This window comes from Nyctereutes procyonoides, unplaced genomic scaffold (assembly GCF_905146905.1).
Source record: "Nyctereutes procyonoides isolate TBG_1078 unplaced genomic scaffold, NYPRO_anot_genome, whole genome shotgun sequence".
NCBI classification, from domain to species: domain Eukaryota; kingdom Metazoa; phylum Chordata; class Mammalia; order Carnivora; family Canidae; genus Nyctereutes; species Nyctereutes procyonoides.
Genome location: NW_026575020.1, coordinates 6,891,669 through 6,918,627, shown reverse-complemented (window position 1 = coordinate 6,918,627; position 26,959 = coordinate 6,891,669). Strand labels below are relative to the sequence as shown.

Here is a 26,959-nt window from a genome sequence, read left to right as displayed (position 1 = left end):
GTCACAGACATGACACAAAAGTACAGGCAACAAAAGCAGGGCTGCCTGGCTGGCTCAATCAGAAGAGTGTGTGGCTCTTGATCTTGGGGCCATGAGTTCAAGCCCCATGATGCAGGTAGAGATTACTTAAGTAAATAAATAAACAAACAAAAAGCAAAAATAGATAAAATGGGACTATATCAAACTTGAACAATCAACAGAGTTAAAAGGCAACCTATGAAATGGCAGGAAATATTTTCAAACGGTGTATCTGATAAGGGGTTCATATCCAGAAAATATAAAGGACCGTTACAACTCATAACAAAGATAATCTGAAAAAAAAACCACAAAGATAATCTGATTTTGAAATGGCCAAAATATTTATGGGTGGCCCAGTTGGTTGAGTTCTTGGTTCTTGGTTTCAGCTCAGGCTGTGATCTTGGGGTTGTGGGGTCAAGCTCCTCCATTCGGCTCCACACTCAGTGCGAAGTCTGCTTGAGATTTTCTATCCCTCTCTCTCTCTCTCTCTCTGCCCTTCCCCCTACCCTTTTCTGGAATCAATCAGTCAATCAATCAATCTTTAAAAAAAAAATGAGGGGCACTTGGGTGACTCAGCCAGTTAAGCTTCTGACTCTTAGTGGTGATCTCAGGGGTCATGGAATCAAGCCCCATGTCAGGCTTCCTACTCAGCGAGGAGTCTTCTTGGAAGATTCTCTCCCTCTGCCCCCACGCCCACTCTCTATTCTCCCTAAAATAAATAAATAAATAAATCTTTTTAAAAAATGAGCAAAGGAATTAAATAGACATGTCTCCAAAAATAAGCCAGTCACGAAAAGTGGAAGACTGCGTGATTCCACTTATGTGAGCTTTTGAGGGTAGAAACTCCTAAGAAAGTAGAATGGCAGTTGCCAGGGCTTACAGAGTTATTTCATAGTGATAGAGCTTCAATCTTACAAATTAAAAAGATTCCAGAGGTCTGTTGCATAACATTGTGCATATTGTTAATGCTACTTACTGTATATTTAAAAATGGTTATTGTAGTAAATTTTATGTCGTGTGTGTGTAGGGTTTTTTTTTTTTTTCTCCTGCAATAAAAAAAAAGAGAGTATCTATTGGGATCTGGCTGCCTCTGTTTGGATCCTGGAGTCTCTTCCATGACTTGCATCTAGCCACTCTTAGCTCCCTCAGTTTCCCCATCTAAAAAAAAAATGGAGGGATCCCTGGGTGGCGCAGCGGTTTGGCGCCTGCCTTTGGCCCAGGGCGCGATCCTGGAGACCCGGAATTGAATCCCACATCGGGCTCCCGGTTCGTGGAGCCTGCTTCTCCCTCTGCCTATGTCTCTGCGCCTCTCTCTCTCTCTGTGTGTGTGACTATCATAAATAAATAAATAAATAAATAAATAAATAAATAAATAAATAAATTAAAATGGAATTTGGGTGCCTGAGTGACTCAGTTGATTAAGCATCTGACTTTGTCTCAGGTCATGATCTCCAGGTCCTGGGATTGAGTCCCGTATCAGGCTTCCTGCTGGGAGCTTGCTTCTCTCTCTGCCTATGTCTCTCCCTCTCTCTATGTGTCTCTCATGAATAATGCATCCCCAATAAATAAAGTCTTATTTTTTAAAAGAGTTTATTTATTTATTCATGAAAAACACACACACACAGAGAGAGAGAGAGACAGAGACACAGGCAGAGGGAGAAGCAGGCTCCATACAGGGAGTCTGATGCGGGACTAGATCCTGGGACTCCAGGATCATGCCCTGGGCCAAAGGCAGGCGCTAAACCGCTGAGCCACCCAGGGATCCCCCCCAATAAATAAAGTCTTAAAAAAAAGAGAAAAGAAAAAACAAAAAGAATGTTTCCTGGCAAAGTAGGGAATCTTTTAAAAAATGTATGCATTTAAACTTTATTTAAATGTGATTGGGTCATTTATTTCATTCTATCACCTATTCTTTTTCTTCTTGAACATTTTTTTCTTTTTTTAAAGATTTTTTTTATTTTAAAAGATTTTTTAAAATTTATTTTAAAGATTTTATTTATTTATTCATAGAGACAAAGAGCGGCAGAGACACAGGCTCCACGCAGAGAGCCCAACACGGGACTCGATCCAGGGTCTCTAGGATCACGCCCTGGGCTGCAGGCTGCGCTAAACCGCTGCGCCACCGGGGTTGCCCTTAAAGATTTTATTTATTCATGAGAGACACAGAGAGAGGCAGAGAGAGAAGCAGGCTCCCTGCGGGGAGCCCGATGTGGGATTCGATCCCTAGACCCTGGGATCACACCCTGAGCCAAAGGCAGACGCTCAAGCGCTGAGGCACCCAGGCGTCCCTATTTTTTAAAGATTTAATTTATTTATTCATGAGAGAGAGAAGGCACAGACACAGGCAGAGGGAGAAGCAGGCTCCGTGCAGGGAGCCCGACCCGGGACTCGATCCCAGGTCTCCAGAATCAGGCCCTGGACCCAAGGCGGCGCTAAACCGCTGAGCCACCCGGGCTGCCCTAAAGATTTTTAAAAAGCACTTGGGACGCCTGGTGGCTTAGCAGTTGAGCATCTGCTCAGGGAGTGATCCTGTAGTCCCGGGATCAAGTCCCACATTGGGCTCCCTGCATGGAGCCTGCTTCTCCCTCTGCCCATGTCTCTGCCTCTCTCTCTCATGAATAAATAAATAAAATCTTAAAAACAAACAAACAAACAAACACCCAGGCACCCCCCACCCCAGCCTTTTTTAAAAAGTTTAAGTAAATCTCTACATCCATTATGGGGCTCGAACTCACAACCACGAGATCCAGAGTTACATGCTCTTCTGACTGAGCCAGCTAGGCACCCGAAAATGCTTGAATCTTAACTGTATTATTCTGACAAATAAATATACCCATGTAACCTATATCTCTATCATTGTATAGAAATTTCTGACCTCTCCAGAAAGTTCCCTCTTGTCCTTTCCCAGGCAATTTCCCCCTGTCTCTCATATCCCTCTTCAAGAAATCCATTATCCTGACTTTTTTTTTCTTTTTTCTTTGGACTATTTTGCCTATTCTCGAATTTTGTATAAATACAATGATATAGTATATATTCTTTTGTGTTTGGCTTCTTTAGCTCAATATTATATCTGTGAGATCCATTCATGTTGTTGGGTATATCAATAGCTTGTTCTTTATTGCTGAATGATATATTCTATATCAGTGCAAACACACTGCAGTTTGTTTATTAGTCTTCTGTTGATGGACATTTGGGATGTTCCCGGTTTTTATTTTTTTATTGCTATTGTGATTAAAGTTCCTATGATGAACATTCCTGTACAAGTCTTTGTGAACATATGTTTTCATTTCCCTTGAATAACTACTTAGGAGGGATTTGTCAGGTCAAAAGGTAGGCCTATGTATAACTTCATAAGAAATTCCAAAATCTTTATTTAAAGGGATTGTATCATTGTACATGTCAGCCAGCAATGAATGAGAGTTCTATCTTTGTCAACATTTGGTGTTACCCACTTTTTAAATTTTAGCCACTCTGATGGCTATTTGTGATTTTACATTGTGGTTTTAATTTGTATTTCCCTGATGATTAACTGTGTTAAGCACTTTGCCACGTGCTTGTTGGCCATTCATATATCTTTGTTGTTTTAAAAAGTTATTTATTTGAGAGAGAGAGCACGAGAAGGAGCGGCAGAGGGAGAAGGAGGGAGAATCTCAAGCAGACTCCATACTGAGTGCAGAACCAGATGCCAGGCTTGATCTCACATCCCTGAGATCATGACCTGAGCTGAAACCAAGAGTCAGACATTTAACCAACTATGCCACCCAGGTGTCCCCATTTATATGTCTTTGTGAAGAGTATTTCAGGTTTTTGCTTCCCTCTCTTTTAAAAATTAGGATTATTAGGAATTATAAAGGAAGAAGGGGAACTAAGTGGAAAAATTAGAGATGGAGACAAACCATGAGAGACTCCTAACGTTGGGAAACAAAGGGTTGTGGAAGGGTAGATGGGGTGGGGGGAATGGGGTAACTGGGTGATGGACACTGAGGAGAGCATTTGATGGGATGAGCACTGGGTGTTATACTATATGTTGGGAGATTGAATTTAAATTTAAAAAATGTAAAAAAGGGGATCCCTGGGTGGCTCAGAGGTTTAGCGCCTGTCTTCGCCCCGGGCATGGTTCTGGAGTCCCGAGATCGAGTCCTGTGTTGGGCTCCCTGCATGGAGCCTGTGTCTCTGCCTCTCTCTCTCTCTGTCTCTCATGGATGAATAGATAAAATCTTTTTAAAAAAATGTAAAGAAAGAAAAAAGGATTATTTATCTTTCTATTCAATTGTAGCAATTCTTTGTATATTCTGGAAACTTGCCTATTCTTTTACTTTTTTAAAAAAATATTTATTCATGAGAGACAGAGAGGCAGAGACATAGGCAGAGGGAGAAGCAGGCTCCTCACGGGGAGCCCAATGTGGGACTCGATCCTAGGACCCCCGGGATCACAACCTGAGCCGAAGGCAGATTCTCAACCACTGAGCTTCCCCCAAGCGCCCAACCTATTCTTTTTCTTAATAATGTCTTTGATTAGTGAAAAATTTTAATTTTGATGAATATTATCAAATTTTCTCTTATGGTTATTGCTTTCTATGTCTTACCTAAGACATTTTCAGGTACTTCCAGGTCACAAAGATGTTCTCCGAGATTTTTTCTTTTCTTTTCTAAGATTTTATTTATTTATTTATTTGTTTGTTTGTTTATTTATTTATTTATTTGAGAGAGGGAGAAAGAGGGGGGGGGGCATGAGCAGGGGAGGAGGGCAGAGGGAGTAGCCGACTTTCCACTGAGCAGGGAGCCCAACATAGGGATTGATCCCAGGACCCTGATCTGAGCTGAAAGCAGACGCTTAACCAACCAAGCCACCCAGGCACCCTTCTTCTAGGTTTTCTTTCTTTCTTTCTTTCTTTCTTTCTTTCTTTCTTTCTTTCTTTCTTTCTTTCTTTCTTCCTTCCTTCCTTCCTTCCTTCCTTCCTTCCTTCCTTTCTTTCTTTCTTTCTTTCTTTCTTTCTTTCTTTCTTTTTCTGTCTTTCTTTTTCTTCTTCTTCTTCTTTCTTTCTTTTAAAATTTTATTTCTTTATTCATGAGAGAGACAGAAAGAAAGGCAGAGACACAGGCAGAGCGAGAAGCAGGCTTCATGCAGGGAGCCCTATGTGGGACTCTATCCCAGAATTTCAGGATCATGACCTGAGCCAAAGGCAGACGCTCAACCACTGAGCCACTCAGGCATCCCTCCCCTAGATCTTTTCTAAAAGCTTTATAGCTTTAGCTTTGTGTATAGGTCCATGATCTACTTCAAATTAATTTTTGAACACAATCAGTAACGGGAACTAGGGTTTGTTTTTCCCATATATATATCTACTTCTAATACTATTTATTGAAAAGACTTTCTTTTCTCATGCAAATGCTTTGCTGGTAAATTTTTTGTTGTTGATTCTTTAGAATTTTTATCAAAATTATGTCACTTTTAAGTAAAGACATTTTTACTTCTTTCCAATCATTATGCCTTTATCTCTTTTTCTTGCCTTATTATGCACTGAGATTTCTAGTATGACATTGGAAAGAGAAGACATCCTTGACCTGTTCCCAGTCTTAGGGGGGGAAACATTCAGTCTTCTATCATCAAGTATGATGTGAATTGTAGGGTTTTTGTAGGGGTTCTTTATCAGATTGAAGAAGTTCACTTCAATTCCTAGTTTGCTGAGAGTTGTTTTAAATCATGCATGGATATTGAATTTTGTCAAGTGTTCTTTTGGTATCAGTTGATAAGATCATATGGTTTTTCTACTTTTGATTTTACTGATTTCTGCTTTTTATTTAATGTTTTCCTTCTGCTTTCTTTGGATTTATTTTCCTTTCCTTTTTCTAGTTTTTTAAGGGAGAAGCTTTGAAAGCTTTGATTATTGGTTAAAACCTTTTTCCTTTTTTTTTTTTTTTTTTTTTGTAAAGTAGGCTCCACACCCAATGGAGGGCTTGAACCTACACCCTGAGGTCAAGAGTTGCGTGCTCTGCCTACAAGCCAGCCAGGTGTCTTAAGACCTTTTCTTTCCCTTTCTTTGTTTCTTTCTTTCTATTTAAAGATTTTTTTTAAAATTTTTAAGTAATTTCTACACCCAGTGTGGTGCTAAACTTACAACCCAGAGATCCAAGAGTCCTATGCTGGGGATCCCTAAGTGGCTCAGCGGTTTGATGCCTGCCTTGGGTCCAGGGTGTGATCCTGGAGTCCTGGGATCAGGTCCCACATCGGGCTCCCTGCATGGAGCCTGCTTCTCCCTCTGCGTGTGTCTCTGCCTCTCTCTCAGTCTGTGTCTCTCATGAATAAATAAATAAAATATTTTTAAAAAAGAGTCCTATGCTATATCAACTGAGCCAGCCAGACACCCAAGACCTTTTCTAATATAACATTTAATGCTATATTTTGGTATATTTTGCCATACTGGTTTTTAAAAAGATTTTATTTATTTATTCATTAGAGACATAGAGAGAGAAAGAGAGGCAGAGACATAGGCAGAGAGAGAAGCAGGCTCCTTGCAAGGAGCCTGATGCAGGACTCATCCCTGACCCCAGGATCACTCCCTGAGCCGAAGGGAGACACTCAGCCACTGAGCCACCCAGGCATTCCGCTATACTGTTTTTTTGTTTTCATTTAGTTCAAAATGCTTTCTAATTTCACTTCAGATTTCCTTTATGACTTATGGATTATTTAGAAGTGTGTTGTTTAATTTCCAATTGTTTGGAGATCTTCCTGGTGTTTTTCCTGTTACTGATTTCTATTTTAATTCCATATGGTCAGATTTCAGTTCTTCTAAACTTGTCAAAGTTTATGTTATGACCCAGGATATTAGTCTCTTTTGGGGAATGTGCATCTTGCCATTGCTGGGTAGTGGTCAATTGCATTTGTTTCATTAATGATGTTTAATTCTTCTATGTCCTTGTTAATTTTCTGTGTATGAGTTCTATCAATTCCTGTGAGAGAGAAATGTTGAAACCTCCAAATATAATTATGAATTTGCCCGTTTCTCGTTTCATTTCTGGAAGCTCCTTCTTCATGTATTTTGCAGCCTTCTCATTAGGTATATACATATTTAGGATTGTTATGTCTTGGCAAATTGACCCTTTTCTCGTTATGCACTTCCTCTTAACTCTCTTGCTCTAATTATTTGATTCTGAAGTCTGCCTTTTCTGATATTCATAAAGCCACTCCTGCTTTCTTTTGATTAGTGTTTGGATGGTGGGTCTTTTTCCATCGACAGATCCATCCAGTTCATTGGCCTGGGTGGCTCAGTGGTTGAGCATCTGCCTTTGGCTCAGATTGTGATCCCAGGGTCCTGGGATCAAGTCCCATATCAGGCTCTTTGCGGGGAGCCTGCTTCTCCCTCTGCCTCTCTGTCTCTCATGAATAAACAAAATCTTAAAAAAAAAAACTTTAGGTTTTGTTAACTTTTCTCTGTGATTTATTTTCTAATTCAACCCACTGAGCCACCCAGGCACCCGTACACACTAGTTTTATCTGCACACCACAAATTTTGAGATGTTGCATTTTTATTATCATTCAGTTTGAAATACTGTCTAATTAGCTTCTTTTAAAAAATTTTTAAAAAGATTTTATTTATTTATTCATGAGAAACACAGAGAAAGAGGCAGAGACATAGGCAGAGGGAGAAGCAGGCTCCCTGTGAGGAGTCTGATGCGGGACCCCATCCCAGGACTAGGAGATCACGACCTGAGCCAAAGGCAGACACTCAACCACTGAGCCACCCAGGCGCCCCCTTGTCTAATTTCCTTCTGATTTCATTTTTGTACCATGGGTGATCTAGAAGTGTATTGTTGAATTTTTAAATTTTGGGGGTTTTTCTAAGTATCGTGTACAGTTATTAGTTTCTAATTTAATTCCTTTGTGGCTAGTGTACATGCTTTGTGAAATTTCAGCACTTGAAATTTTCCAAGAATTGTTTTATGACCCAGCAAATGGTTTATCTTGATTAATATCCTATGTGCACTTAAAAAAAATGTGTATTCTACAATTGTTGAGTATAGTGTCTTATGTGTCAGTTAGATCACTGTGGTTGGCAGTGTTGTTCAGTTTGTTCATACTCAGACTAATTCGGTGTCTACTTTTTATTTTGGTTACTGTGAGGGATGTTAAAATCTCAACTCTAATTGTGGATTTATTCATTTTTACCTTGTGTTTCTGTTTCATGTATTTTGAAGGTCTTTTATTAGGTACATATTTGCAATTACCTTGCCTTTTTGATGTATTGACCCTTTTTTTAAATCATCATGAAATGATAAAATCCTATTTATCCTAGATAATACTCCTTGTCTTAGAATCTGTTTTGTTGGGGGCGCCTGGGAGGCTCAGTGGGGTGAGTGTGTCTTGATTTCAGTTCAGGTCATGATCTCAGGGCCATGGAATTGAACCCCACATTGACTCCACACTCAGCAGGGAGTCTGCTCAGGATTCTCTCTTCCTCTCCCTCTGCCCCTCCACCAGCTCATCTGCACACACACACACTCTCTCTCTCTCTCACATAAATAAGTGAAATCTTTAAAAAAAAAAAAAGAATCTATTTTGTTTAATATTAATATAACCACTTGAGCTGGTTATGATTAATGCTTATATATCTTTTTTTGATATATCTTTTTACTTTCAACTTATTTTTCTCATTTTATTTATAAAGATGTTATTTATTTATTCATGAGACACACAGAGAGAAAGAGAGGCAGAGACACAAGCAGAGGGAGCAGCAGGCTCTATGCAGGGAGCCTGACGTGGGACTTGATCCGGGTCTCCAGGATCATGCATGCCCTGGGCTGAAGGCGGCGCTAAACCGCTGAGCCACCTGGGCTTCCCAAGATTTTATTTATTTGAGAGAAAGAGAAAGACAGAGAGAAAGAGAGAGAGAGAGCCTGTGAGTAGGGGGAGGGGCAGAGAGAATCCCAAGCTGACTGCCTTGGGATGAGTGTGGAGCCTTATGGAGGACTTGATCCCACAACCTTGAGATCATGACTTGAGCCAAAATCAAGAGTCAGACACTTAAGTGACTGAGACACCCCGGTGACCCTCTCACCCTCTCATATTTAAAGAACATCTCTTATAGACAGACATAAATGGATCTTGCTTTTTAAAATACAGTATGACAATCTCTGCCTTCAAATTGGAATATTTACTCCATTTTCATTTAATATAATTATTAATACAATTGAATTTAGGGCTGAAATTTTATGTTTTCTATTGCTTTTTTCTCATGTTCCTCTTTTTTTGCCTTCTTTTGGGTTAATTCAAAATTGAATATTTGTTTTTATTCATATGTACATTTTTTTTTTAGTTATAACTTTTTGCTTCTTTTCTTAATGGTTGCTCTGGGGATTCCAATATGTATCTCCAGCTTGTTAGAATCTACTTAGAGGTAATATACTTCATTTTGAATACGGGAAAATAATTCCCTCTTTTGTTCTAACATACATTATAAATCCCACAACACAGTGTTATAAATTTTTCTTGTTTTAAAAAAGATTTTATTTTTAAATAAGCTCTACACCCAATGTGGGGCTTGAACTCACAACCCTGAGATCAGGAATTGCATGTTCCACTGACTGAGCCAGCCAGGTGCACCTAAATTTTGCTTTAAACAGTCATAATATTTAAAATAATCAAGAGGAAGATATTTTTATTTAGAAAATTTTTAAAGATTACTTATTTATTTACTCATGAGAGACATACAGAGAGAGGCAGAGACATAGGCAGAGAGAGACATCTGTGGGAGCCTGATGTGATACTTGATCCTAGGACCCCGGGATCATGACCTGAGCTGAAGGCAAATGCTCAACCACTGAACCACCCAGGCATCCCAGGAAGATATTTTTAAAAAATATCTATTTATTTATTTGAGAGAGAGAGAGAGAGAGAGAACAAGTAGGAGGAGCAGAGGGAGAGGGAAAAAGAATCCCAAGCAGACTCCATGCCAAGAACAGAACACACTGGGGGGGCTTGACTCCATGATCCCAAAATCAGGACCTGAGCCCAAACGAAGAGTGGATGCTTAACCAACTGCACCACCCAGGTGCCTCAAGAAGAAGAAGGATAGGGATCCCTGAGTGGCTCAGTGGGTTCAGCACCTGCCTTCCACCTGGGGCATGATCCTGGAGTCCCAGGATCGGGTCCCACGTCAGGCTCCCTGCATGGAGCCTGCTTCTCCCTCTGCCTGTGTCTCTGCCTCTCTTTCTCTCTGTGTCTCTCATGAATAAATAAATAAATAAAATCTTTAAAAAAAAAAGAAGAAGAAGGATATTTTAAGAATATATTTGTATGTATATATGTAAAATATGTATATATGTGTGTTTATATGCATATGTATGTGTATCTATATGTCATTTCCTTTTAGCCGGAAAAACTCTCTCTAGCATTTACTGTAGTGCATATCTCTTTGCTGATGATGAATTTTCTATTTTTGTTTATCTAAAAGTGTCTTTATTTAGCTTTCATTTTGAAGGCTATTTTTATTGGACCTAGAATTCTGGGTTGACATTTTTTTCTTGCAGCATTTTAAAAATGTTGTTTCAGGGGATCCCTGGGTGGCTCAGCGGTTTAGCACCTGCCTTCGACCCAGGGCATGATCCTGCAGTCCTGGGATCAAGATCTACATCAGGCTCCCTCTATGGAGCCTGCTTCTTCCTGTGCCTGTGTCTCTGTGTCTCTGTCTCTCTCTGTCTCTCTGTCTCTGTCTCTCATGAATAAATAAATAAAATATATATATATTTTTAAAAACCCTGACACGTTCAGAGGTTTTGTTTTTTTTTTTAAATTTTTATTTATTTATGACAGTCACACAGAGAGAGAGAGAGAGAGGCAGAGACACAGGCAGAGGGAGAAGCAGGCTCCATGCACCGGGAGCCCGATGTGGGACTCGATCCCGGGTCTCCAGGATCGCACCCTGGGCCAAAGGCAGGCACCAAACTGCTGCGCCACCCAGGGATCCCCAAATAAAATATTTTTTAAAAAATGTTGTTTCATTATCTTCCCGTCTTCTTTTTCTTTTTTAAGAAGTCAACTGTATTTGTAACATTGTCCCCTATATGCACTGTGTTATTTTTCTCTGGCTGTTCTCTCTATTTTTGGATTTCAGCAATTTGACTATGATGTGTCTGGGTGTCATTAATTTTAAAGATTTTATTGTTTTTTTTTTTTTTTAAGTAATCTCTAGGGCAGCCCGGGTGGTTCAGTGGTTTGGCACCTCCTTTGGCCCAGGGTGCGATCCTGGAGACCCGGGATCGAGTCCCACGTCGGGCCCCCGGTGCATGGAGCCTACTTCTCCCTCTGCCTGTGTCTCTGCCTCTCTCTCTCTCTCTCTCTCTCTCTATCATAAATAAATAAAAATTAAAAAAAAATAAAATAAAAATCTCTCGTTTGTTAAAAAAAAAAAAACAAACAGAAGAAGCTCTGTGGACCTCTCCACCATCCTCTGCCCTAGTGGTTAGTCGATTCCTGGTTAGGAATCGATTAGGAAATGATTCTAACCTAATCTTTCTTGTTGCTGATGAGCTTGGCTTACTTAGTCTGTTTAAATCAAGAAGGCGGAGCACCTGCGTGGCTCAGTGGCTGAGCATCTGCCTTTGGTTCAGGTCATGATTCCGGGATCCGGAAATCGAGTCCCACATCAGGCTCCCGGCACGGAGCCTGCTTCTCCCTCTGTCTGTGTCTCTGCCTCTCTCTCTCTGTGTCTCTCATGAATAAATAAATATATTTAAAAAGGAGAAAAAAAAAAGGGACGTCTGGGTGTCTCAGCGGTTGAGCATCTGCCTTTGGCTCAGGCGTGATCCCAGAGTCCCCAGATCGAGTCCCTCATGGGGCTCTTTGCATGGAGCCTGCTTCTCTTCCCTCTTCCTATGTCTCTGCCTCTCTCTCTGTGTCTCTCATGAATAAATAAATAAAATCTTAAAAAAATAAAAAATAAATCAAGAAGGCATAGGAAGGAGACCTAGGCTTCCACAACCTCATTTTGGACTGTTTTCTCTTCCAGCCCTTAACCTCAATAGAAACCTCCTCAGACTCTGCCACCCAGGTCTCAGACTCCCCAGAGTCTCTGCTGAGCAGGACCGGGACAACCAGCTCTGAACGCAGCAGCCCCGAGATGGATAAGGCGGTCTCCCTTAAATACAAGCACCACTACACCCCCCAGCACCTCATCCAGGGTAAAATAGCAAAAATTTCTCTTCCAACCAAATCCCAGACCTTCTTAGGAAGTCTGAACCGAAAGCGGACTTCACTGAAGAACGACAGGAGGAAGCAGCATCCGATGTCAGAGCTCTTCACCAAGGTTCAACCGAGGGAGAAACTTTCCCTGTTCCCAGCTTACTACAACCCGAAGCTGATGCTGAATAGCAAGTCACGTGAGTGCCAGTGTGTCCAGGCCTGTCCAGGGGACCGGGTAACTAACACAACCAGTCCTCCTCGTCTTTGCAGAGAGCCCAGTTTGGGGGAATTGGGGGAGATGCAGCCCCTGCCTGCAGGGAGACCCCCACCTGATAGTGGAGACATAGGCCACATCCTTAGGGGATCTCAGGTCTTATTGAAATACAAAAAAAAAAAAAAAATGGTGGAGGGTACCTGGGTGGCTCAGTGGTTAAGCATCTGCCTTTGGCTAGGTCGTGATCCCGGGGTCCTGAGATTGAGTCCCCCATCGAGCTCCCCACAGGGAGCCTGCTTCTCCCTCTGCCTATGTCTCTGCCCTTCTTCCTTTGTCTTTCATGAATAAATAAATAAAATCTTTTAAAAAAAGAAAAGAAAACACACACAAAAAAAAGGGTAAACACAGAATGCTTTTGACAAGTACCCTGTTCCACGTTTCCTGGTTGTCACTCAGGTGAGGCACATGCAGCTCAGTCTGCATCAGTTAAGGGGCATGTCGTGGCTGTTTGTGATTCAGGAACTTCAGCTGGTTTTTAAGCCAGGGGACCCTTGTGGGAGGTGGCCTCCCGCCCGCAACGTGTGCCCAGTCCAGCAACACAAATACCTGATGCCTATCACTTCACCTTTCCAGAAAACCGCTCCCCGCCCTGGGAGGGCTACTTCAGCAGCCGGAGCTCTGGTGAGAAGAAACAGCTGTGTGTGTCCTCCGTGCTCCTCCTGAATGATCCTCCCAGCCCTGACGTGTCTCTGAATGATCTGCTGGTGGTGGCCACCCCGGCCCGACTGGATCCCAGGCCTGGCAGGAGCCATAGTGGTGCCATGAGAGGCCCGTGTGTGCAGGAGCAGGAAGCATACAGCCACGGCCTGATCTCTGGCCAGAAAGGATGTGAGAGGGACTAGGTAGGCCCACCCATGTTCCCTTCATGTGCTTGTTTCATTGGCAGGCACCACGTGTATATTTCTGGAACATCAGGTAGGTAGGTAGATGATTGGATGAATAAAGACATACAGGTAAGTAAATAATTAAGACAGACCTCAGTCATAATGTGGCCCCCTTGCAATGTATAAATCTGCCATGACCACTCTGTCCCCACTGCTTTGGGGGTGCTTAGCTTGTCTTCCACTTATGGCTAAAATTGAGAGTCGTTAACATTGATCCCAGAAGTAGAAACATGAGGGATTGATTACCACACCTTTCATTCCGCCTCAGTCCAGGTCTCTTGCCCCAAAAGCTGGCCCTCTAATGACATGCACAGAAGGGACAATACAACAGGACAATGGAACCTGAGGAGATCTGAAAACAAAGACCCTGGAGAAGCTTTGATCCCACTATGTGCAAGGACAGAGGAGATAGCAAGGAGCCCTCTGTGATGAGCTTGGCTAATTTAGTCTGTTTAAATCAAGAAGGCATAGGAAGAAGCCCTAGGTTTCCACAACCTCATTTTGTGGGATCCAAATGATCAAGGCTGGTATATACCAATTTAGGAGAGCTCGACAGCATAGCGTGGTGTGAAGAAGGGGGGCTTATGCCGCTTGGCTACCTAGAAAGGAAGGCTGTGCTTTTTATTTTATTTTATTTTTTATTTATTTTTTAATTTTTATTTTATTTAATTTATGATAGGCACACACAGAGAGAGAGGCAGAGACATAGGCAGAGGGAGAAGCAGGCTCCATGCACCAGGAGCCCGACGTGGGATTCGATCCGGCGTCTCCAGGATCGCACCCTGAGCCAAAGGCAGGCGCCAAACCGCTGCGCCACCCAGGGATCCCAAGGCTGTGCTTTTTAAAAAGATTTTATTTATTTATTTGAGAGAGAGAGAGAGCACATGTACGTGAGCAGGGCGGAGAGGCAGAGGCAGAGAGAGAAGCAGACTCCCCACTGAGCAGGGAGCCGGACCTGGGGCTCCATCCCGGGACCCTGAGATCATGACCTGAGCCGAAGGCAGATGCTTAATGAAGTGAGCCACCCAGCACTCCAAGGCTCTGCATTCTAATCATCACCCTCACTCCTGCCACTAAAGCAGACTGTGACCACCAGTTTGACTGGGCCCCTTCATGACCAGTAGCTCACACTGCAGAAGGGTGGGCCAGTAAACACTTTGGGTGCTTGTAAAAATGCATATCCCAGGGCCTGCTTCCAGAAATTCTGATTCAATAAGTCCTAGTAGGGGCCCAAGAATTTGCATTTGAGAAGGTCTTCTTTATGATTCTGATGCCCTTCTCACCACCCTCAAAGAAAAAGTGGGCCTGGTGTTTCCTAAACTTCCTTGGCAATACAAATCATGGGGGGGCCTTGTTAAGCCTATTGCTTTCTGGGTGACACCCCTGAAAATTGACACAAGAGGCTTGAGATGAGGCCCTGGGCATCTGTCTCTTAAATAAGTACCTCAGGTGTGGTAGTGAGGACTGTCCTACATCTAGACCCAGGCCTGGACAGAGGAACCTGTGATAGCCAGGCCTGACCTATGGGCCTGATATTAGAACAAAACTCCCTGATCCTTATGGAGCTCAAACCTACCCCTACTATCTTTGGTTTGTAATTTTCTAGTACTAAAATTTAAAAAAAAATTTTTTTAGATTTATTTATTTATTTTAGAGAGAGAGAAAGAGAGAGAAACTGCATGTATAAGTATGTGCAGGTGCAGGTGGCCAAGCCAACCAAGGGAAGGGGCAGAAGGAAAGAATCTCAAGCAGATTTCCAGATGAGCATGGAGTCCCACCCGGGGCTCAGTCTCATAACCCTGAGATCATGACCTGAGCCAAAATCAAGAGTCGGATGCCTAACCAACTGAGCCACCCAGGTACCCCAAATTCAAAATTTAAGTGAAGATATGGTTACTTATTTTTTTTAATTTTTATTTATTTATGATAGTCACACACAGAGAGAGAGAGAGGCAGAGAGAGAAGCAGGCTCCATGCACCGGGAGCCCGACGTGGGATTCGATCCCGCATCTCCAGGATCGCGCCCTGGGCCAAAGGCAGGCGCTAAACCGCTGCGCCACCCAGGGATCCCTATATGGTTACTTATTTATTGCTATTTATGCTCCCATTGTTAAGAAAGGGGGGGGTGATGTAGCAGATTACAGTGAAAAATTTATTCAATGTGACTGTTACAATGAAGTTATAATGATCAGAAGCCACACAGGGAAAGAGAGAAGATCATTATATTAAGAGAGAGTGATAAAGGGCTTCTTGAATTGACTATTGAATTTGGCTTAGAATCTCTTTTTTTTTTAGTTTTTTTAAAAAGAGATTTTATTTATTTATTCCTGATAGACATAGAGAGAGAGAGAGAGGCAGAGACACAGGCAGAGGGAGAAGCAGGTTCCATACCGGGAGCCCGACGTGGGACTCAATCCTGGGACTCCAGGATCACCGCCTGGCCAAAGGCAGGCGCCAAACCGCTGAGCCACCCAGGAATCCCCTGGCTCAGAATCTCTTAAACAGAAAAGGCCAAACAAAGCATTCTGTTTGGGTCTTTCTTGTCTCTCCAATAAAAATAGAGACTCCCTTAAGGATATGGACTATGGGGACACCTGGGTGACTCGGTGGTTGAACGCCTGCCTTTGGCTCAGGGCGTGATCCCAGGATCCAAGATCCAGGATCGAGTCCAGAAGCCTGCTTCTCCCTCTGCCCATATCTCTGCTTCTCTCTCTGTGTGTCTCTTTGAATAAATAAATAAAATCCTAAAAAAAATTTTTTTTTTAAAAGTATATGGACTATGTCTCTACTGTCAGACTGGGGTCTTCCTGAAGGCAGGGGCTGCATCTCCCCTGCTAAGCCCAGACTGGGAGCTCCTCAAAGATTAGGGCTATTGGTCACTTCATCCCCTGGGCTCTTGGTATATCCTTGTACATACTGGTATTTAAAAAAAATTATGTATTTATTTTTAGACAGAGTGCGCGTTCTTGGGGACAGGGACAGAGGGAGAGAGAATCTCAAGCAGACTCCACACTGAGTGTGGAGCTGGACTTGGGGCTTGATCTCATGACCCTGAGATCATGACCTGAGTCAGAACCAAGAGCCAGAGGCTTAACTGACTGTACCCTCCAGGTGCCCCCATGCTGGCACTTATATGATTGGTTCCTCAACACCAGATTTGGGTTATAGTGAGCTGGAAACAGGGAGAGTTTTTTGCTCAGTTGAATCTCTGACGTCAGACACCCCTCTTTGTGTCATTCTTTAGCAAAGTCCAGTGTGGATTGAGACTCCCTGAGAGGCTCTGGGATTTTTTTTTTTGGCAGAGAAGTTTTTGGTATTTTCTCCTAAATGAGTAAAAATAAGTTCAAAAATAAAGATAGATAATTCCTTAGGAGAGACTTGTTGCCCTGGCTCTAATTTCTGAGAGCAGTTTGTCATACGGAGTCTCATATTATAGATTTTTACTACCGTAGTGTACCGTGACTGAAGGCATTGACTTTTAATGAATATTAATGATGGTAATAGTTACCCCTACTTTTTGGTAGTCTACCATATAAGTGTGCCAGCACTTATTTTTTTTTAATCTAATTTCATTCCAATCTCAACTGTGCACTTTAGAAAAGAAAAAAAATTGAGTCTCAAAAAGCATAACGCCTAACCTTTGGGAGGTCACACAGCCTTTAAGTGATAGAGCAAGGATATGAGTCAGATGTTTCTGATTCCCAAACCATACCTATCTTTCTTTCAAATGGCATTGTTAATAATCTTCAGTTTCAGCCTAAGGGCATAATAAATAGCTCTGTAGTGAAGGCATTTCTGCAGGTAGCAGAGGTAGCCAAGACCAGGCAAGGCCTCTTAGAATGCCATGGGGGTCACCAGATCTCAGAGCTGGCTCTCTGCTCTTAGGTCAAATGATGGCTTCAAAAAATCCCCAATTAATCAGTCCACAAAGGACTGACACATACAAGGCAAACTCATAAAGTCTAGTTATATACAGGGCAATGCCTTGCTATCGAAGCTTTGATTTACAAATGAAGGATGAGGGCAGCCTGGGTAGCTCAGCGGTTTAGTGCTTGCCTTCAGCCCAGGGCATGATCCTGGGGACCCGGGATCGAGTCCCATGTTGGGCTCCCTGCATGGAGCCTGCTTCTCCCTCTGCCTGTATCTCTGCCTCTCTCTCTTGTCTCTCATGAATAAATAAATAAAAAATCTTTAAAACAAAAACAAATGGAGGATGATGTGGCATAAGAATAGGGCTTCTGTATAATAAGTAATGGTTGGGAGCACCTGGGTGGCTCTGTCAGTTAGGCTGTCTGCCTTGGGCTCTAATCATGATCTCATGGGACTCTTGAGTCATGGGACTCAAGATCTCATGATCTTCCTGGGATCGAGCCCTGCATTGGGCTCCCTGTTCCACAGGAAACCTGTTTCTCCCTTTCCCTCTGCCTGCTGCTCTCCCCGCTTGTGCTCTCTCTCTGTCAAATAAATGAATAAAATAAAATAAATAATGGTTGAATGAAGGAAGGAAAGAGTAGAGCAGAGATCTGAATTATGGATCAAGGGCTCTCTTGGCCAGTGTAATACCCTCCACACATCAAGTTGAGGTACCATGTCCCATGTAATCCTCAGGTCAGTGCTGTGAGGTTAGCAAGAAGACATCAATTTGGGGCAGTAAATGACTCGCCCAACCTCACACAAGTGATGCATTCTGGACAAATAGCATGATGTTTCTTCCATCGTGATCCATGTGAAGAAGGAGCCCTGACAAATTCCTGCATGTTTCTACTTAGATCACTATCATCTCATCATCCTTCCTCTCGATCTACTTTCGCAGTGGGTCAGCCACTGAGCCTAGGGTTTCAGATCTGTCAACAATTGAGTTTTAGGGGATAAATAGCCCACTTTGTAGATTTTAAGATGATTAAAAGCTTATTAAGGGGGGATCCCTGGGTGGCTCAGTGGTTTGGCACCTGCCTTCTGCCCAGGGAGTGATCCTGGAGTCCCGGGATCGAGTCCCATGTAGGGCTCCCTGCATGGAGCCTGCTTCTCCCTCTGCCTGTGTCTCTGCCTCTCTTTCTCTCTGTCTCTCATGAATAAATAAATAAAATCTTTAAAAAAAAAAAGCTTATTAAGGGGGATGCTTGGCACCCTGGTGAGTATATGGTGGCTGCAGTGGTGATGACGATCATGATGATGATACTGTGTTGATGGTGATGACCTCAGTGGGGACTAAAGCAAGACACACTTGCTTTTGGTGTACTTTAAAAAGCTTTGTGTGTATTCTCTCCATCCTCAAAGTAACTGTGTGGTAAGAATCACTATAATTCTTTTTTTTTTAAGATTTTATTTATTCATGAGAGGCACAGAGAGAGAGAGAGAGGCAGAGACATAGGCAGAGGGAGAAGCAGGCTCCATGCAGGAAGCCTGATGCGGGACTCGATCCCGGGACTCCAGGATCACACCCTGGGCCAAAGGCAGACGTTAAACCGCTGAGCCACCCAGGGATCCCTATTCTTTTTTTTTTTTTTTCAAATGAGAAAGCCAAAGGTTAGAGAGATTAAGTAACTTGCACGAGAACACTCAGAGCTCCTGGGCCTATGCACTTAACCACTACCTCTTACTGTCTCTGACCAGCCATCTTGGCTGCTCTTAAATGGTCCATATTCAATGTTTGGGGCTGTAAGGATGCAGGAAGATAAATGGCATGTAGGTAAAATGAGTTTCTGGTGATTATGGATGTGGATCATCTGAGTGCCTCCTGACCTGCTAGACAGGATGGTGAGGAGAGTTAATTGACTTGAATCTTCTAGATGCCATTTTAAAGGAAAATCTAAGAAAAAAATCTTTTTTTTTCTTTTCAGAATCATACTGGATCTCTGCCATTTCTCCCTCTTTCTACCTCTTATTCCCAGGAAAAGATTTATCTTTTTTTAAAGTGTCTACAATGTCCATAGAATCAACTGAAAGTTTTATTTCCTCATCTAGATAACCTGGTCTTATAACTACTTCCCATTAACACCGCTGGGCCAACAGCCTTGTGTTTTATACCCTCCCAGTTAGTGCTGTAGGCCCATGACTTCTGAGACGTATCGGTGCTACTCCAGGACACACCCCAGTTGCCCCACTAGTGGCATTCCTTTGGGTCCCTCAGATGACACTATCATCCAGAACACTCCCCCCAGATAGAGCAATATGAACGGAGGACTGTTTCAGAGAGGGACTTAAAGTTTCCAGGAATCCAAAGCCCTCAGTCTATCAACAGGTCTGTGTCAGTAGGTTTTCAACTCCAAAGAGAGAAGACAGAGAAAGGGCTAGGCTTGATGGAGGATTCTGAACCCTGAGTAAGGGAATTGAGGCAGGTATAACTTTACCAGGTACAGACCAGACCTCCTCCTCCCACCTGAGCCACCTCTTGTGCCCAACACCTTCTTGCTACCTCCCTTACCAATCCACAGCCACATCAATCTTGCTGAAGAAGAAGTGAGGCAAGAATACCCAGCCTGCAGGTGTTTCTTCCATCAGCCTGCAGAAATGATGCATCTTCCCCTCAGGTATCTGTTAATAAAATAAATTGCCATGCTCAGTGCTGGGATGGTGAGCCTGATCCAGAGTGAGAATGAGCAGAGGGAAGTGGGAGAGAGAGTTTTCCTGAGCACTCCTCATTAAGAAGGGTCCAAATTCACCAAAAATGCATCAGGAGCCTTTGAAGAATTTCTTTGGATGAATGGTAAGCCCTGTCCTCCTTGCTGGGAGCCTTGTGTCTGAGGTGGACCTTTTGGGGGGCACCATGGTTGCCATGTGTCTGCCCAACATCAATCCTGGCTAGACTCCAGGCATAACATTTCATTTTGCCAGTTCGTTCTCTACCCTCTCTAAGAATGTGATCCAAGACTTTGCCTCACTTGCTCTTTCTGAGTTAGGGCCCAGGAATGAGCTTTGGAAGAGGAGTATGGGGCACGGGTGGAAGAAGGATGAGGTCTGAAGTCAAGAACCTGCTTCACAATGTTGATTCAGCTTTGCTCTATGAAGTCCTAATGGGATGAATTTCTGGCCCCAGGGATGTCAGGGGATTCTGAGATACTTGAAGCCTACACTACTCCTCACTTAATTATCCAAAGCACTGAACGGAAAAGCCATTTGCATCCAGCTATGAAACACATACATACATAACACCTTCATCTCCACCTATGCCTGGTTTTCAAAGACTCCTGGTATAGAGTTCTTAGTGAGTTGAGGCCTACCTGGATGGCAGAAGAAGGAAGCCGTGATTACAACTAGGGAGATTAGTAAAAAATTAACCCTCGGGGCACCTGGCTGGCTGTCAGTGGAGCATGTGACTCTTGATCTTGGGGTTGTGAGTTTGAGCCCCACATTGGGTGTAGAGATTACTTTTAAAAAAATCCACTCTCCCTTTGCCAGCCCTTTCCCAACACCATTTAGAAGTCTCAAAAAGGACTGATTCAAGGCCAGTTTTTCCATTGTCATTATCAGTTTGCTATAGATTATAGCCTGGACCACACAAAAGATGTAAGACTTTAAGACTTTCTGAAATGGGGCTTTCTAAAACCTCGATGTCTCTCCCTTTTTCTCCCTAGTCACCAGCCCCAGCCAGTCAAGGTTCCTAAGCTGATAAAAAGGAATTATTTTAATAAAGTGAAGTCAGAATTATTTCTTTCTAGGGGACAATTTGGTGCCCACATCCTTAATCCTAGACATAGTTTCAGCTTCATGAGCATGCAATCTGTGTAATCTCACATGGCTCCACACTTAGAAGGGCCCTATACTTGGTTAATGCTCTGTTGTCACCCTCTTGAAATTCTGGACATTTTTTGAACAAGGAGCCCCGCATTTTCATTTTGCACCCACCACATTATGTAGCCAGTCCTGCTACTGGCTTCAACAGGTCTGAGTTATCCAATGAGAAGGCAAAATGGCAGGCCCCATGCACCGCCTGCCTATTCACCCATAGGGCTGTGCAGAACAACTGTCTGCTGAACAAAAAAATGCTTGTGGCAGATCTTGCCCCTGTGGATTGGCAGTAGACTAAAACAGGTCCACAGACAGCTGGCCTGAATTAAGTGCCACTAATAAAAAGTGTCATTAGTTGAGAAGGAAATGCCCTCGCACCAGCTGGGAGGATCAAGTCCCCTTCTTCGGAGGAGGTGATATTTGAGATGGCAAGGAGAGATAAATACAATTTTGAATTGTTTTTTTAAAGATTTATTTTATTTTAGAGGGTGGGAAGAGGGGCAAAGGGAGAGGGAGAAGAGAATCCTCAAGAAGACTGCCTGCTGAGTGTGGAGCCGGATGCAGGGCTCGATCCCACAACCCTGAGACCCTGAGACCAGACCTGAGCTGAAACCAAGAGTCGGGTGCCTAACCAACTGAGACACCCAGGTGCCTTACAATAAATATGACTTTTTAAAGCGGATATGAGGTGTGGTACTGAGGCTTACTGGTCTGGAAGAAGACAAAAACAATCCCAAACATGGTCAAAAAGCAAAGTCGAGTCCAATCTGGCTAGATCCGAAAGGAAAATTGGGAGGTGACAATGAGAAGGTGGTGTGTGAGACCATAAGACCATATTGGAGACCCCAGCGCCCTTGTTTATATCACCAGTATTGCGTTCCTCGTGATGGTGAACTTGTTTACGTGGCTGTCTCTCCACAGGGCTATACCATGTCTTTACATCTTTATATCCCCTGCTTTTAGCCTAGTGCCTAGGACGTGATAAAAATTCAGTAAATATTTGCTGAATGACTGAATATTGAGGATCTAAAATGTTATCCTGGGAAGTGTTTACAGAATTCAGCGGAAAACCAACAGAGATTTTGAGTGGGGGATTTGAGCATTAGAAAATCGAATCTGGGGCAGGCTGGGTGGCTCAGCGGTTTAGCGCCGCCTTCAGCCCAGGGCGTGATCCTGGAGTCCGGGGATTGAGTTCCGCGTCAGGCTCCCTGCCTGGAGCCTGCTTCTTCCTCTGCCTCTCTCTCTCTCTGTGTCTCTCATGAATAAATAAATAAAATATTTAATAAAATAAAAAAAATCGAATCTGGTGGGAGATGGTAAAATGGATGACTGGCATAAGGGAGAGACCCATTGTGGGAGAGCGGTTACCAGGCTCTTTTGGTGACCTCCATAAGAGGTCAAGCCCTTGCAGCCCTTCTTAGGATGATGGGCCATGGGAAAGAAAAGGAGGCAGGTGAGAAAAACACTGGAGAGCTGGGACATCACAGCTGAGTGAACGAAAGGGAGTAGGAAAAAAGAAGAGCAATGATAGCTTCAAAAGAGCTGAGTCTCATGCCTGGGTGGTGCAGCTGGTTAAGTATCCTACTCTTGATCTCAGCGTAGGTCTTGATCTCAGGGTTGTGAGTTCAAGCCTTGTATTGAGCTTCACAGTGGGCATGGAGCCTACTTAAAAAAAAAAAAAGAACTGAGTCCCCTCAAAGAAAATAGAAACATTGGGAGAAGGAGCTTTGGGACGATGGAAATCACACCATCTATTTCATAAAGCAGGTGGATGAGTTCCTGTCCGCAGATATATTTAAAAGAATGGCATACTACTCAGCTGTCAAAAAACAAAATCATGGGGCAGCCCCGGTGGCGCAGTGGTTTAGCGCCACCTGCAGCCTGGGGTGTGATCCTGGAGACCCGGGATCGAGTCCCACATCGGGCTTCCTGCATGGAGCCTGCTTCTCCCTCTGCCTGTGTCTCTGCCTCTCTCTTCGCTCTCTCTGAATGAATGAATAAATAAATCTTTAAAAAAAAATCATGCAATGATGTGGATGGAACTAGAGGGTATTATGCTTAAGCAAAATAAATCAATCAGAAAAAGATAATTATCATATGATCTCATTCATATATGGAATTTAAGAAACAGAACAGAGGATCAGAGAGGAAGAGAGGGAAAAATAAAACAAGACAAAATCAGGGATGGAGACAAACCATAAGAGACTCTTAATCATAGGAAACAGAGTTGCTGGAGGGGAGGGGGGAGGAGGGATAGGGTAACTGGGTGATGGACATTAAGGAGGGCACATGATATAATGAGCACTGGGTGTTACATAAGACTGAGGTATCACTGACCACTATCTCTGAAACTAATAATACATTATATGTTAATTGAATTTAAATTTAAAAAAAAAGAACAACACTAAAGGAAAACCCTCCAAGTGCAAAAATGATTTTCCTGAAGACCAGATGGTTAAAAATAGCCATCTTGGACTGGGCAGGTTCTTGAGGCTCAGAACTACCTGGGCAGCTTAAGATACATGTGTGCTCCCACCCCTTGAAAACCAGAGTAGTCAGTATGGGGGAGAGTATTGACCTGAATTAGAAAGCTCCCCCATAGCCAGGTTTGAGAACCACTTATCTGCCTCATTGCACACTGGGCAACCCCTAACCCATGTGTGGAACAGGCTGGGAAACTCTCCTTAGCCTTAAAAGGGCAATTGCAGATTCCAGTTTTCCTTCCATTCTGGCAGGGAGTGGAAGTCAAGCAGATTGGCAGCTGGTTCAAGTGGCTTCCCCCACTGGTACTGGATGATTACATGAGCTGAATATAATCATTCACAACCCTTGTCTTTACAGCTGGCATGTCACTTAGCTTAATTACAGCACACAGTGGCATTTCAATTCAAGGAATCTAAAAAAGCAATGAAATGGGTTTTGCAAATTGTTAAGAAGGCAATGAAGACCGTGGAACTGCAATTTACTAAGCATTGCTTTCAATTATTTTGCATTCTTCAGCCATGACTTCAAGTTACTAACCAGCAGCCTGGGAAAGCCAAGTAGGCAATGTGTCATGTGGAGTATATTTCATGACTCCTGAGTGCATACTGTGTGTTGGGGAGGTGGCTGGAGGCTCCAGGAGCTACTTTGGGGTGAGAAGGGTTGTGATTGCTCTGAGCATGTGTTCTTCCCATCAGGTACTTGCTAATCATTCATCCACCATGACTCTCCTGAACCATAGACTCTGGTCTGGGGTGACCTCCAACAAGGGTCCCCCTTCCTCTTTACTCCTGAACTATCTACTATCCCCAGAAAACATGAGGAAAGAAATGTAGAAAAGCAAAACAAGTCATTCAAAAAAAGTCTAGAATTGGTGCCTGATTTCTCTGGCTGTCTGATTTCTTTTCCTGACTTATTTCTTGATTCCTTTCAATCCTTGAAAATGTACTTCTTGGGCAGCCATTTTATTTTATTTTATTTTTATTTACTTAATTTTATTTTATTTTAAGATTTCACTTATTTATTCATGAGAGACACAGAGCAAGACACAGAGACATGGGCAGAAGGAGGAGCAGGCTCCCCACGGGGAACCAGATATGGGACTCGATCCCAGGACTCTAAGATCACAACCTGAACCAAAGGCAGATGCTCAGCCAGTGAGCCACCCAGGTGCCCCTTGGGCAGCCATTTTAAAGGGCAAGACTGTGCTGTCACCCCCCCCATCCTGCCTAGGAGTCTTAAAAATGAAAAGGGACCCCATCCATCTGAGAAAGGGGTGGAAATAACAGGAAGTCCAGCAGGCAGTGCTGAGACAGATCCCTCTTGCTACGGGCAACATTGTCGGCGGGGTAATTGGGAACAGAATGCCAGCTGCCTCAGCAGTCATGCCAGGTGGGAGAGCAAACACCAAAATCCGGTTGGCAAGCCTAGCAGGGCCATCACGATGTGGCCAAAGCAAACAGAGGCTGAGGCAGGCCCGCTGCAGTGGACTCTCGCTTCCCCTTGGATCTGGTGAAGGGTGAGACCGAGCCAGCAGAGCCACGTGTCAAGGCATCAAGCAGCCATGGGGATGCTCATATCCAACCCTGGGCAAAGCCCCAAGCTTTCCTTGCCAGGGTCCTCTTTCAATTTGGGATAGGCCAAGGAAAGTCTGATAATGATAAAACACTTTCATCTGTATTTGTTTATTCTTCACAGGAGTCCTGGGAGGTCAGTATTATCCCCATTTTCCATATGAGAACACTGAGGCTAGGGGCAAGTCAAGACTCAGCCAGGACTTAGCCTCAGGGCCTCTGATTCAGTGTCTATTGCACTTCCTATTCCCTCCACCCACCCATCTCTCCACCTTGAACTCTCCAAAGTCAATTTTCACCATCTAAATGGGACTTGGGTTCTTTCTATTTCATAGCTGAGGAGCAGAGGCTCAAAGGAGGTGTGTGTTGGGGGTTATGTTTGTTTTATTTTTTTTAAATTTATTTATGATAGTCACACACACAGAGAGAGAGAGAGAGAGGCAGAGACATAGACAGAGGAAGAAGCAGGCTCCATGCACCGGGAGCCTGACGTGGGATTCGATCCCGGGTCTCCAGGATCGCGCCCTGGGCCAAAGGCCGGCGCCAAACCACTGCGCCACCCAGGGATCCCTATGTTTGTTTTAGACCAGAGAATAGCTAGTTGCTGTCCCAGATTCTATCTGCCACACCCGCCAACCAGAAGCCCAGTGAGATGAATCTCTTTATGAATAGTTCGAATTCTTTGGAGATTTCAAAAGTGGGTCCCCCCTCCTCTTTCTTCCTTTCTTTCTTTCTTTCTTTCTTTCTTTCTTTCTTCCTTCCTTCCTTCCTTCCTTCCTTCCTTCCTTCCTTCCTTTCTTTCTCTTCCTTCTTTTTCTTCTTTCTTTCTTTCTTTCTTTCTTTCTTTCTTTCTTTCTTTCTTATTTCTTCTTTCTCTCTTTTAAAAAAGATTTTATTTATTTATTTTTTCATGAGAGACACAGAGTGAGGCAGAGAGAGACACAGGCAGAGGGAGAAGCAGGCTCCCCAAGGGAAGCCTGATGGTGGACTCCATCCCAGGATCACCACCTGAGCCAAAGGCAGACACTCAACCACTGAGCCACCCAGGTGCCATCCCCTCCTCTTTATTTACACATAAAAAATTTGAATCAAGATCTCTGGTTTTCATGTTATAATTTGGTTGTAGTTAGACATGGCCTGAATAGACCCTCTTACAGCCTGGCGTCTCCGTGGTTCAAAGGCTCGGTATACCCATAAAAATTCATATTTCTTGCAGCCTGGTTGGGAAATTCAGGTTTCATGGAAAGATGTACAGTAGCTGTAGTCCTATGTGATGGAAGGACTGGGTTCCTACGGAGAGAAGGAAAGGAAGCTGTTGGATTGCCTGTTCTCTTCTGGGTCTCCATTCCTCAGCAAATTTCCTGAGTCTTTGAAAATTCCAGATTATTTTCCAATCGTGCCTCTTTGAGGGGAGGGAAAGACGGGAGGAGGAAAGAGGCGTCCCTCATGAGACTTAACCCCTACAACCTGTCCTCTTGCCCTGGCATTTTCCTTCGCTCTGCCTCCGGGGACCTTGCAGGGAAATGCCATTCGCCAGAGGGGGCCTGGGATGGTGGAGGCGGAGGGCTCGGTTGGAGAGAGTTCTCCATCCCCCACATCTGGAGCGGGGACTTAGAGGGATCCCCGGGGAGAGAGACAGAGAGAGGCCTGTGGGGGGCTGGTTTGGGGGTTCTGTGGGAGAAGGTGCGCGCAGAAAAGGCGCAGCCGGCAACTTTGCACAGAATTGGAGATTAGGACACACGGAGAAGAAAAGTTCACTCCCCACGACCCAGGCCCACTCCAAGCGACCGAGGTCTTCTGCTGAGGCTGAATCGGGGCGCTG

General features: G+C 43.6%; 1 protein-coding gene across 1 annotated transcript in view; it reads left to right on the top strand.

Moving 5' to 3' along the window:
• The window catches only part of TTLL6 (tubulin tyrosine ligase like 6), a 30,477-nt gene extending 17,165 nt beyond the window's left edge, over positions 1–13,312 (top strand). The window contains exons 11-12 of the mRNA XM_055329617.1: positions 12,024–12,393; positions 13,044–13,312. Of these exons, the coding sequence (XP_055185592.1) occupies positions 12,024–12,393; positions 13,044–13,312 (639 nt within the window). The remainder of the gene's footprint in view (positions 1–12,023; positions 12,394–13,043) is intronic.
• Positions 13,313–26,959: the final 13,647 nt, after the last annotated feature.